Below are 13932 nucleotides of genomic sequence, written 5' to 3' on the forward strand. Positions count from 1 at the left end.
TGGCAATATTCTTATAGCTAGGCCGTCTTTATATAGAGTAACAATTCTTTTTTTCAGATCCTCAGAGAATTCTTTGTCGTGATGTGCCATGTTAAACCTCCAGTGACCAGTACGAGAGAGTGCGAGAGCAATTCAACACACCTGTTCCCCATTTGAACCTGAGACCTTGTAAAAGTAACGTCTCACGTGACACCAGGAAGGGAAATGGCAAATTGGACACAATTTGGACATTTTCACTTAGGGGTGTACTCACTTTTGTTGCCAGCGGCTTAGGCAATAATGGCTGTGTGTGAGTTATTTAGAGGTGACAGCAAATTTACACTTTTGTTCAAGCCGCACACTGACTAGTATCTTCAATGTTGTCCCATTAAAAGATTTGACAAAATATTTACAAAAATGTGAGGGGTGTACTCATGTTTGTGAGATACTGTCCAAATGCAAGCACTGCACTAAGCTACATCTTTGCTATCATAATGACCGCACAGCTGAAACGGTCACCAGACATCATCAACAACACAAATATAAAATCTTTTTGTTTTTTGAGTCGGGGACAGTGCAGGAGCAGGACGGCCGCCATCTTGAGCGGCCGAATATTTCTATTCAGGACTCTTTGTCTCTGGTTACAGTTAGTAACCGACACTCTCTCTTGCCTCTTTTGCTGGGCTAGCTGACCAATCTGATCAGGCTGGGTTTTATTAGCATGTGGAGACTTAACTCTTTACCCCATAAAGACAACATATCATTGCCTCCTCTTAATAACATGTTTTACACCTCAGTATGTATTAATAAACACGTGGTTTGATGACAATTAGAATAGTTTCTGGGGTTTTACAAGAGTAGCTGCCGAGGCAGAGTCATTTTGTTCTGTAAGGAGGCCTGAAATATAACAGAAACCTTTCAAGTGAGAAAAGAGAAACAAGGGTTATTGCTTGTAAGCTCTCAAGGCGTAAAGAGTTAAAGATACATTTTTAACTTTTAGTACAGCTACAGCGATTTTCAAGGTTAGAAAAACGAATGTTCTTTGAACATTAAACCATGTAAAACCTAAAATGCAGGACCCCAAATGAAATCGTGGACCTCTAAGTTAGCATAATATGGTCTTTTTACAGTTGACTGGCCACCAATCAATGAGATACTGTAGTTTACGGTGACTGTGAACGATGACTAAGAATAACTTAAAAAACATTTTAAAGACCATCAGAATTAAATTCATTGCAAAACTATCAAATATATTTGATAATGAATAATTGATATAATCAATGATGTATCAAAGTGATAACCACAATAAATAGGCAGATGCATTGATTATATTTATCACCATATTCAGTCAGCTATAACCTTCACAATTAGATAAGCTGAGTACAAGCATACAGCAAAATTGGAAGCACCGCTGAGCTTGGTGTATACAGGCAAACATCAACAGTCCTCCAATTAAATAAAAGAGTAATAAAGATGCTTTCTACGCAATGAAAAATAAAATCAATAAATAATAATAAATTAATAATCCTAATGATAGCAGCTTTAATGGCTCAGGTAGGCAGTGAAATTGATCGATACAGTAGACGTATTTTAGTTCAGTTGAAAGTAAAAGTTAACTTTACTTTTAGTATTTAGTATAAACATGTTCTAATGTATCTTTGTATCTGTGTGTGCAGTGCCATCACCTGTTGCTGGGCAGACTTCAGACTTCGTCAACAAGATCTTGGAGAACACAGGACGCGGCGATCCCACTGGCGGACTGGTCGGCCTGCGAGTCCCCACCTCCAAAATCTAGACAGGCCGCCTTCCACTGAGAGCAGTGGACTCAGTATTACGATCGTGCTGTCCTGTTGTAACTATGCTCCCCTCTGCATGCCCCTACAACCCAGACTTTCATGCACATTGTTAGTCACACAAACACACATACCACTTCCTGTGTGTAGGTATGTGTGCTTGTTTTTGCCATGTCATCTGTATGGCATACACCCTAGCTTTCTGGCTCTGCGCACTGCGTGCAGAATCAGCGCATCACAGTTCTCCCAACTCATTGTGAACGTTCGTTGGGGGGGAAAAGCGCCTCTAAAAGCAAGTGATGGTTAGGTGTATAGCTAATAGCACGTCCTAAATCCACTGGTGATGATTAGATGTGTTTAACATAGCATTGTGTAGGGTTGTTTCTGTTGGAGGCTGAGACAAACAGCCGCATGAGCGTAACCACTGGAATACTTTCACACGTTTGTTTGAGGTTGTAGTGACAAAGGACGAATTTACATGAAAAAAGTTCCAGTTATCATTTCTCAGAAGACTTTCACCTCACAGGGCAACAAAAGTGGACTTGAGGTTGTCAAATGAACCCAATCGAGTAAAGCACCTTGATGAAAATGGCCTTGTAAGCTGCAGTGGAAAAAGCGGCTTGTTCCGAGGCGTTACGGGGTGGCAAGAAATATTTTGTATTGAAGGCCTAAATATGTTCATGCCATCCCTGCGAAACAATAAAGCTGAGAGTTATCATTAGAGCTTTTATTAAGCGAGAGGCGTCCTGCTGGTTTGAAGCTCGTGTCAGGCAGGAGGAAGCTTAACGGCTCATAGTTGACCATGTGAAGAGGAAGCGCATGTAGCATGGTGCTTTTTGGCCTTTGTGCTGGTTATAACTGGACTGCGTGGAACAGACCAGTGTGGGATCAGACAGAAAGTGAGGAAGATGATGATGGTGGTGCTGTTGGCGGCGATAGAGATGACATAAACAGTGATCCATCTCCTCCAGGAAACTGTAAATAACTGTGTCTCCCAGCGAACGGCACCGGCTTCCCTTTTTTGTACAGTAGAGATGACCAGGCAGTTTGGTGTGTTCATACTAGTGTTTGATCAGAGTTCTATTCATTGTGCCTTGTGTATGTATGTGTATGTGTGTGTGTGTGTGTGTGTGTGTGTGTGTGTGTGTGCGCGCGTCTCTGTAAGAGTGAGTGAGTGTGAGCGGGGCTGAACGAGGAGAGGTGATCGGCCAGAACTCCCAGCCTAGGAAAGGACTACTTATAGCGAGTGCGATGAGGGACACGCTGGTGGAGTTTGTTGTGTCTTTCAGCTGTTTCGAAGATATTCTGAATGTACATAAACAAATGGAAGCTCTTGTCGCGTGATGCCACAGAGTCTGTGTATATAGGAGGGCTCTGCAATAGATTACTTTTGGTTTTTGGTACTTTCGTCTTTGGGGATTTTGGGGGGGGGTTTAAGGATGACAGATATTTTTCTTTTAGAGTTACAAAAAAATATTTGCACACTATCTTTTGATTATGTTTTGTACCAAAGACACATGCAACGAAATGGCGACCAGCCAGTTAAAGTAAGGTTTTGCACAGCTTACCTGACGCCGTATTGAATGTAAGATTTGTGGGAGGGTCAGGGACTTCATAGAACTGTGAAATTAGCTTGGGTCCAATTCTGTACAGAAAAGGAACATTCATTTGCTTCTTCTTCTTCTTCTTCTTCTTCTTATTTTTTGAATCTAAAATTGAACCCCTCTGTTGGCTTCTCCAGTAGATTTATTGCTTAAGGAAGCCCTTCATTCCTGAACTGATTCCTCCCTCCACCTGCTCATTGTGTTAATGGCGCTAGCTAGGATGAATACCAAGAGTGCTACTAGATAAGCTATGTTACAATTTTCTTTTCTTCTTCTTCTTTTTTTTTGCTTGTTAAAATTTCTCAAACAGTAACCAAAATCTTGTGTTCCTGTATCACTTGTTTGATTTCTGTATGTAGATGAGGTCTATAGACAAATATATTAACTGAATATTGTACATAGAAACATTAATGATATATCTATGAATGGTGAAACGCCACTTTTCATGACAATTGATTCATTTTTAAGCATGACACATTTCTAAAGCCTATCCTTGCTTTGAGAAAGTTAGAGTACAACAAAAAACCCAACAGAAAAACCAAAAAAACATGCTCTTGTTATATTTTTGTATTTTAGCTGCCTGCTAGATTTCCCGTTGGTTTGGGAGTGTTTGTTGGTCACAGGTGGAGGTGTTTGGCTGATGGTTTGATCTATAAGCTCCACCCTTTCTGTTATTCTTAGCTGGCTGATTTGAAATACAGAGAATCAAGACAGGATTTATATAAAACACAATGCCGCGAAGTGCTGGTCTACTTTGAGGGGTCTGTGAGGGGGAACGTTGAAGTGCCGCTGTCGGCGGTTCTAGCGTGAGAGCAGATAAGGAGCGAGATACAGTGTTGTGTCAGATGGTGTAAGAAAGCCAGAGCCATCTGAGTGTGGCTGATCTGGATTCAGCGCTGTCGTTTAGATTTTCATGCATACAGCAGCGTGCAAAAGTCTCGGCGCAGATGATCTAACTGATCTAAACAAACAAAAAAAAGACGAGCAATGTAAAGAACTCTAATCATGCAAATTAATAATCTACATATAATACTCGGAATCAGTGTAACAACAATTTTAAAAAAAATCTGGTTGACACTCATTTTTACTCCAAGCGGCATCATTACTGCCACCCACTTTGCTGAGGAAATTCAGCCCTAATAAGAAAGAAAATACACTTATCAGGCTACAGCTTCACCTTTTGGTGTCATTTTGATATAAGAGGAAAATAAAAAGATAATGATTCCATCTTTAACTTTATGCCTTTTCATATTAGTCCGCTATACAGAGTAAAACTTGCCCAGACTTTTGCATGCTGTTGTATTCTGTCTTGAAGCATGAAGCTGGTTGAATTGTGTATTTTCCTGAGATGGTCATCGCTGCCTCTGACCTTGCTTTGCTGAATTGAATCTCCATTAGTCATATCCTTCCTGACTGGTCACAGACATAAAGAATAACTTTGGTTACCAGTTACGGTAAAGTCCTTTAAGGAGATGCTACCTATTCTGGGAATGTTTCACAATTCAAGCAGAATTGATTTATTTGGAGGTCATATTAAAACGAGAAAAATGTGAATTTGACAAAGCTGAATTCAGACTGGCGTGACGTGAGTCTGCTGATGATAAAGTTTGTGTTGTGTGACTGAATAACAGCTAGTGCTACACACACACACACATATAGATTTTTTTACTGTTTTCCGTTCCGTCTAAAAAGGGAGAAATGGTGCTTTTTCTGAAACTAGAATGACGAGTATCCATGATTCATATTTGATTCTTAGACTAGTTGTAGCCTAATGACTTGCTCTCCCCTTACCGTCCATAGCTATTTTCTTAGTAGTGATTCAGTTTTGTAAATAAACTATAAGTTAATATGTATCTTCTAAATGTTAAATATATGTATAGAATACTCTATCTTATATGTTTAAAAAAACCGAAAGCACTTTGTCCAAAAAAGAAAAAAAAAAACAAAAACAAAAAGAAAAGAAAAGAAAAGAAAAGAAAAGCATTTTTTTCTCTTCCATTTGCTGCTAAATGGCCTGGCGTGAATGCTGCAAGTGTACTTGACGACTACTTGCTTGGATAGGTCTATTGCCTGACTCTGCTAGGTCTGTAAACTAGCGAGGGGCAGGTGTACGACCTGACGAGGGTTAGATCTGCACATTTCTGGAGCCATGACATGATATGAGCGCACAAGAGCGTACCATTGCATGGCTTTGGGAAGCCCAGTGTCTTGACAGGATAGGTCTATTTCCTGGTCAGGGACCGAGTGAAAGTATGTTTGTGGTCTTAAAAGAAAACAAAAATTATTAAAAAAAAACCTTAAAAAAAAAAAACAAGAGGGTTTTGATTCCAGGGCCCCTACGTTGATCTTGATGCTGACCCCCTTGGCGTCACGATTCATTTGCCTTCAGTAGAGGTTTCCTATGGAAAAACTGATTCTGCTTTGGCTTCCTCTTCAGGGTGATGTACAGTGTAGACACATTTCTTCAGAGAGCTATATTGTTATCATTTGTAAACTGATTTCTACTTGTGACTTATTGAGGAGGAGGGTTTAGCCTGGGGCGGCCAGGAAGAGCTTGTTTGAAAGACGTTGCTCCCGGCCGCCTTGGGGGAAGTTACTATATCACTGTACTGTATGGCAAGCCAATTACAAATGGAGACTCAATCCGGACACTTATTGCCTTCTTAAATAACTTTTCACACACAAACAAAAATAACAACATGGCAGACAAAGTCGGCTGCCCAGAGTGGGGGGGGGCCTAACATTGTTCTGCCGATATGGTAAACAACAACAACAACAAATCAATTCAGCCTGACTGGCTCAAAACAACCTTGACTAAAGTAGCAGACGTGATGAAATGTATCTGAAAGAAAATGACTCCAAAGGTTTGAACTGCTTTGGAAGCGATGCTTTCGGGTATAATTTCATCCAGGTCTGGCAAGGGGTCAGCAGTGGTTGAAGGGCCGCTGGTTGACGGCCGGCTGACAAGAGAAGCGTGCGTGTGTTTTGCTGTCGATCACAAGGCTGGTTACAAGAAAGAGTCCTCACAGGTTTTTACATTTAACAGAATAGGCGCAAGCTGTGCAACTTTACATTCAAACCAGGAGACTCTGTGGCATTTTAACAGTTAAGGAAATGAGTGAAAATCCACGCCAGTAAAACTATTCCTTTTATTCTTTTCTGTTTTTTTTTAAATTTTTATTTCTGATTACATAAATCCTATACAGTCAAATATTAAGCTAATAGAGTGTGTAACTTTGTGCTACTCTTGTCCAATAAAAGCTACGTGGATCCATAAAGCTCTTCTTCAGCAAATCAGGGTAATATCGTTCTTCTATCTGACATATGTGATGACATATATAAAAATCAAAAGAAAGTATATTTATGTATTCCAATTATTGTCGCCATTCTTTACTCTGTACAAAATATTGTGCGTACTGTATGTGTGTGAGAGAGAGTGTGTGTGCGTTATGAATCGTTAATGTCAATCACTATGGTGCAATGCTCTATAAAAGTTAAAAGCAAAGGCCAACAGACTTGTTACAAAAAAACTCACAAAATGTCACCGTTTTGTCCAAATTTGGTCTTCTTGCAAACACAATCTGCAGCATCTTCCTCTCTGAATGGTTTCCACTCTGATTTCCAGTCGTGATCCAGCTGGGGTTTGTCACATGGTGCTGATTACGTCTCGTTGTCCCGAGAAATGCTACGAGGATTTATAAAAAAAAAAAACAAAAAAAAAAGGCACCCGTATTCAGATGTGTTTACAGAAAACACTCCGTGTGACCATTTCATTCAGTGTAACTATGATCAGATCAGACTTCCGCCCAGATCACTTTCACTGACTCACTGTCGGACCAATCAGAGGAAGAGTTGTACTGTTTCTTGTTTAAAACAACAACACCGCTTCTGTGCTATCGACTTGTATGATCGTTATTGTTAAGCGTACCAATACTTCTTTTGTAAAAGCCAGTCTCACGGATTTGATACCACCGCTCAAAGCCACAGAGGTTCTGTTAAAGATCACGTGGATGTAGCTTCATTCAGAAAGAGCAGTTTTGAATGAGTGCAATTAAGTGCATAGAAGTGCTCTTGAGATGATTTTTAATAGGGTAATGCTTTGTTTTACAGTGTGTAATAATTTCCAAAAAAATGTCCAGTTTCCTCCAGTACAGCTTTGTGTAATTTGGTGCTAATTCAGGAGAAAGTATTGAAATCATAAACTTCCAGTTATATTATTGGAGTCCAGCATGTCAGCTCAATGTGACATTTATCTATAGCCAGAATTATAAACAGTGATTATTTACTTGGACTAATCAGTTTGTCTACATGTAAACTCTTTTTTTTAGGTTTTGCTTCGTGCTCATCGTCTCGGTTTATTGGCTGCAGTAGATGGCTGTCTGCTGCAGCCAACAACCGGTAGAGACCAAAACAGAGCTACAAGGACAGTCATGTGACCAGTTTTTCTTTGTTTTTTAAAAAAAAAGATCTTATTGTTCCCCTTTATTGGTACCAAAGTACATATGGTAATTGTTTCCAGGAAGCTTCTTACCCTGTAAAATAGACATTACCATAAAAAATCATTACAGGAATAAAAATGTTAAATGACCTAACCTCGGACTAGCTGTGCTGTCAGGTCTAAGAGTCTGGCTTTGAGGGGTTTTTTGTGTTTTGTTTTTTGGCATTTCAAATGTATATCCTGTCTTGTTTGAACCCTTGTTGCTTGTACAAACAAAACAAAAACATGTACTACTACCCTCCACATTTTCCCCTAAAATGAGAACGCAGCTGTCTCTGCATGGCGATTCCCTGCATAGCGCTGAGAGAATCAAGTCTGTGAGTTCCTCGCAGATCGGGAAGAATTCAGGAAAGGGTGTTCATTGTCACAAAGTTGTTGCATGGCTTTTTGGGCTCTCTGTACGCTCTGTTGTATGATTTCATACTTGCTGCTATTGAATGAGCACAAAGAGACATCAGATTTTGGTTTAGGGTGTCCATACCACAGTTACAGTATATTTATACCACACATACCTGTTGGGGTTTTTCTTTTGTTTGGTTGGGTTTTTTTTGTCCCCCCAATCTTTCTTTTTTCCCTCCCTGTGGCAGTTAAAAGACCAACAGCATTACTCACCTTGCACTTGGTTTGTACACTTAGAAGGAAAAAAAATATTTTGAATATGATGCCTGCTGAACCAGGTGCCTTAATCAGTTATATGAGAACACAAATCTGCACCTTCTGTCAGTCTGGAGGGGGTTTCCCTACAGAAACCAGGGACTGGGTTTCCCAAAACCTAAACTTGAAGTTCAATAATGAAATGAAAACCTCATCTGAACCCTAAATCAGTGCATTTTATACAATAGTCAACCTAAGAGGCAGATGAGAGCCGTTAGTCATGTCTCGATCGTAGAATAGCCTTGCTGAAGAAGAGCAGAAAAGACAACCTGTAAATTGAATTGTTTTGGGAAACCTGGTTCTGTTTTGAACTCTTTCTCTGCCCACTATGCCACGTTATCGTGTATTCTGCATTGGCTGCTGCTGCTATCACCGCTGGTGTGTCCGCGTAGAGAAGAGCAAACTTCCACTGTGTCTGAGACAGAGGGAGACTTGGGCCTGCTTTTTACCTAGACAATTAAAATGCATTCTTCTTCTTCTAAGGTTTCGACACGGAGCACTCTGTTGCTACCTTTTGAGACCTTGTCGAGACAGGAAAAAAAAAAAAGATCCCAAATAAACGCGAACTTTCCATTTCTTAACTTTGCTATAATGAAGTGCCAGACCCTCCTTGAAGTCAGTGTTGGCACTGAGTCGCAGGTTGCGAATGAAGCGACAAACTGAGCATGGAGGTACACTGTGGTGCTAATCTGTCAGTGGCTGGGTGCTAACATGGCTGTGTTAAATAGCTGTATTAGCCATATTATTCCTTCTGTTGATGACTCTGGTCAGTCTTGTGTTTCTGACTTCTGACCTGCTGTATGCTGATATAGCGAGGTATATAATTCTGCTGCTGCTGCTTTGCTGATGAATGTAGACTAGTCTTCCTCAGCAGGATCATACAGACAGACGAGCGTTTGGCAGAGCTTTTCCTGTTGTCTCAACAGAGGGAGACTCTTTGTCATCAGGATCCAGAAAGATCATGAATGTCGTATCTTTTAATGGCTGCTGTCCTGCTTGTGTGTTTCAATCTTTTTTTTTTTATTATCAATATGGTTTGATATTTATGCTCTGACTCTATCAAATGTTGCACTTTTTTTCCCTAAATTATATTTTATTGTCATTTTCTCTGATCCCAGTGTTCTTGCCATTTCTTTATTTATTTGTTCGGTCCTTTAATTTAACAATGCAAGGAGACAGTGATTGGAGCTAGACTTTAAAGCTTTCCACTAAAGCAGTCTTTACCACAAGTCAGAGACTTGTCATGAGATTCACAGATCTTAATCAAAGTCACAATGAAACTAGAAACTGTTCATACAAAAATTATATATATTTATTTTTTTGACAAAGATCCAATTAGTATAGAAGAGAATTGGGACCACTGGAAACAATCTTCAAGTTTTGACTGGGGAAAAAAAGAAGAAGAAAAAAATCAAAATCATGAGCAAAAAGTCTGGAAAAAAAACTGGGAAGTATATCTTAATTTTTTCCCTCAACCTATTCTGTAAATAGCTTTTATGTACACACCTGTAATAGCATCTAGAGATGTAAATGTCACTAACTAATGCTCAGTTAGATTTAAATAAACTGAGCTCACCTATCACAAATTGGAAAATAGACACTTTAACATAACGATTACAAACTTAAAAAAAGTCAAATGTGAATCCAACTAAAATTAAGGAATTGTCCTATATTAGTTATTACTTACAAATATTTACTCTTTTTGTGCAAATAGAGTTATGATTGGTGTGACTGAGCTTCATGAGATATTCTCTGCTGACATGTACCCAGACATCCTCTTGCATAATAGTCTAATAATGACTCCCTCCATTAAAGGAGCATTGCAACCATTTTTAAGTTGTAGATGATTTGTTTTCTTACTATAACTTGGCTGAGAAGTTTGATGTCACTGCAGCCAGCAGCCAGTTAGCACAAATACTGGAAACAGGAGACAAAGTAGGGCAGTTCTGCCAGTACTTTATAGTCACAAATGCACGTTTGTTTTTTTAGGTGATATAGATATATATGGGGACTCTCTTTTGGCCAGGCAACCAAAAGAGACTTCAGATGTTTGCTGTGATTAGAGATGGAGACTGAAAATGAAACTTTAAGCAGATTTAAGACTGAAGGTGGTCTAAGGAGATAAAAATAATTCATTATTTTCTAAGTAAACCGGTCCAAGTCAGACTACAGTTTCATTGTGAGTTTGAATTATCGCTGTCTGTGGGGCCCATGAAGCGGAAGTTTAATAAGTCCTGAGAAAAGCTCGGTGGGTCACCAGACTGAACCTTGCCTTTAGGTGACTCTTTGGTCATGACTCTGGGCTGAGGTTCAGGTGCTCCACCGCCACGGAGCTGAGGTCAGGAGTTGGCTTGTTTGCGGTCTCTAACTTTTGGTGGGGAAAATTTAGTTTTAAGGAAGTAAAACTTTACCACTGCGCCAGAGATGTTTTGCCCCTTCTAGGTGCTTTTTTAATTTTAATTTTTATCAGAAGGGCTTTGGTTCGCAGTTGTCTTGTCAGGGAACCCCTGAGATTAGCCAGGGGCCACTAAAGGCTGGTGGGCAGAGACCCCTCACCTTCCCCTTTGCAATGAATGATGGGGAAGGGTTAATCTCCTCTTCCGGCAGACTGATTCAAGCAAACAACCACCCACACTTAATAATAATAATAAAAAAGAAAACCCCTCTTTCTATTTCTACATACGTCCAACTCATCATCCAAACACTGCAATGATTTACATCTCCTTCCAGACTTGCCAAAATGCATGAAGCAAGAGACATTTACCGAAAAAAGACGGCATCTGTTTGGTTACTATTCTCTCTTTATAAATTTTAATAATGACAGACAGACGGAGGATTATAATAGGAAATCCATACAAGTCCAAACATGTAGCGGATGTGGAAGGTATCGGCCATACTGAGCTCCACAGCTACATGCCATTGTTACGATGCTTCTGGTCTTGTATGGTATTTGACTCGATCAACAGCATGGGATCTTTCTGTAGTTAGTCCTGTGTGTGTTCCTCTCCCCAGTCTCAGTAGGAGGGCTGTACTTCATTGCTAAGTGCTCTATAATAGATCTCTTGGTGATTATAATTTCATAAAGAAGCAAAACCTGCAGAAAAAGTGTATCCTGCTGAAACTAACTTGATCCTCTCTTTAGCAATGACATCTATATTTGTAGTTCACATATATGCCTGTTCAAATACAATATCTTGACAGTTGCTATATTTATGTTGTGTAATAAATGTTGTGCTGGGTTTATACTTTTGTTTTGACTAACTTTTTGTTTAACGTTGTATTTTTATTTTTTATTTTTTCTCTTCTTGGAGGCACAGTGGGTGGCTTTATGCACAGGCATGGAAAAGTAAAAGACCTTTATTTTATTATTATTATTTTTTGGTTTGTACTGTAACAGCCCGATTCTCTTTCAGAGCTTCTGACAGTTTTTGTCTCTGGCTGCTCGACATTCTGCAGACACCTGCCCTGAATCTCTGTTGTGTAATTGTGCCTCTCTCTTTATTTTCTGTTTTTCTTCTTCTCCTTCTTCTTCTTCTTTTTTTTTTTTTAATCGTTTTTCTCTGTTGTATCAACCAGGAGTTGGTACCACAGCTCTGCTTGTAACCATGTTTGTCTGATTATGTTTATTGATTTTAATATCAAAACAATAAAACCATTAGCACCCCAGTCTGAATCTTGTTTATTTAACTGACCGAGTGTGTGTGTGAGTTTTCCAACCTGATTTTTATAAATGATTTTTGAATTTTTCGTCGCTTAAAAATGTATTTTAAGCAAATGAGTTCATAAAGAGTTCAACAAGATATGCAGGAGAGCATTCCTGAGTACACAACAGATCCAATATTACAGCAGCAGAAGACCACACCAAGACTACAATCAGCATGGGCTCACTAAAATTGCAGCATAAGTATTTGGTGCAATCAGCATGAAAGCATGGATCCACCCTGCCTTATATCAACAGTGGCGGTGCTGTAATGTTGTAGGGGATACTTTCTTGGTACGCTATGGGCCCCTTTGTGCAAACTGAGCATCATTTAAATACTACAGCCCACCTGAGTATTATTGTGAGCATGTCTATCCCTTTACGATAGCTGCTCAAAACTCAGATCATCTCAAACTGGTTTCTTGAACACGACAGTGAGTTCACTGTTCTCAAACCTGCAGCAACTGTGTGACGCTGTCATGTCAGTATGGACCCAAATGTCTGAGGAATGTTTCCAGCACAATCTATATATAAATAAAACGGGATCATTCAAGCGAAGTGAAACTTAAGATCTTCACCAGTGTTTCTGGTTGATTTTTGAGTAATGCCATATTATCTCCTCCACAAGTAGTGCCTGTGAAATGGAGAGATGCCTTTATCCAGCCAAAGAGAACCACTGATAGGAACACTTCTGCTGATGGCTCTAAATTTATTTTTACCACCAGCAAATGTCATTGGGAGACTACAACTGAAAGCAGACAGCTGCTTCTACTACATACATAATTTCCTTGATTCTTTTTTAAAAAAATACTTTAATATAATTTGATGCCCTACATGTACACCGCAGTGGTGTGTGGGATGGCGTCTCTCCCCCTCCCAACCTTTTCATAATGAAAGAAAATGTTTCCCAAAGCAACAATGTGGCTCACTGATGTGTTTATTAGGTTTGGACACATTCAGAAAAGGGCTGCATCTAAACAGGAAGTGCTTATGATTAAGTTCTATTCATGGTTTTATTGTCTTTTGTATATAACAGTATGGAAAAAGACCACATTAAAATAGCTCTTCCACTCTTGTATTGTACATATTTTGCTGGTTTGTTGCTGTTTAGACAAAGCACAAAGTCTATCAGAAAAAGGGAGAAATTTCTGTCTGTGTCTTTGTGTCTATTATCTTGACAGGGTTACTGCTGGGAACACGGATCAGACATGGGCCTCCTTTTTCCTTTACAGGATTTCCACAAAATTAGCTGGTGTAAAAATGACACAAGACCCCCCTTTTCAGTACGTACTGTTAATACTAACACTTAGTAGAAAAGTAATAGTACAGGCTCTATCCATGATGTTAATAAAAAAAAAAGAGTATATTAGTAACAGCCGAGGCTGAATTAATTTTAGTAGTTTTTTTTAGTTAAAAATGCCACTTTTGACTCTCTAAGTATAGTTTATATATTACAAACTTAAAATTATTTAGTGGTTCTGTTTTATATGATGTTTAAACATTTGAAAACACATTTAAATTTCAGTGTGGATCCTGTCTGTCCAATAAGTAAGGACAAAATTATAGTGGAAGCTGCAGAATGATAAGTAACTGCACTTTTTTTTAAAGGAATTATAAAATCCTATTTAAGTATTTTTTTTGTTCCATTTTAAGTAACATATTTATTTATTCCACGGATAATTAACATCCGACTACCGTTGGTCC

General features: G+C 39.1%; 1 protein-coding gene across 3 annotated transcripts in view; it reads left to right on the top strand.

The window, feature by feature from the left end:
- crebrf (creb3 regulatory factor) overlaps window positions 1–12194 on the top strand; it is a 33920-nt gene extending 21726 nt beyond the window's left edge. For all 3 annotated transcript variants that reach the window (XM_026181832.2, XM_026181830.2, XM_026181831.2), the window contains exon 10: window positions 1656–12194. In XM_026181832.2, coding sequence (XP_026037617.1) covers window positions 1656–1774 — 119 coding nt within the window. In that variant the 3' untranslated portion in view covers window positions 1775–12194. The remainder of the gene's footprint in view (window positions 1–1655) is intronic.
- Window positions 12195–13932: the final 1738 nt, after the last annotated feature.

The sequence above is a fragment of the Astatotilapia calliptera genome, chromosome 10 (assembly GCF_964374335.1).
Source record: "Astatotilapia calliptera chromosome 10, fAstCal68.1, whole genome shotgun sequence".
Lineage (NCBI taxonomy): Eukaryota > Metazoa > Chordata > Actinopteri > Cichliformes > Cichlidae > Astatotilapia > Astatotilapia calliptera.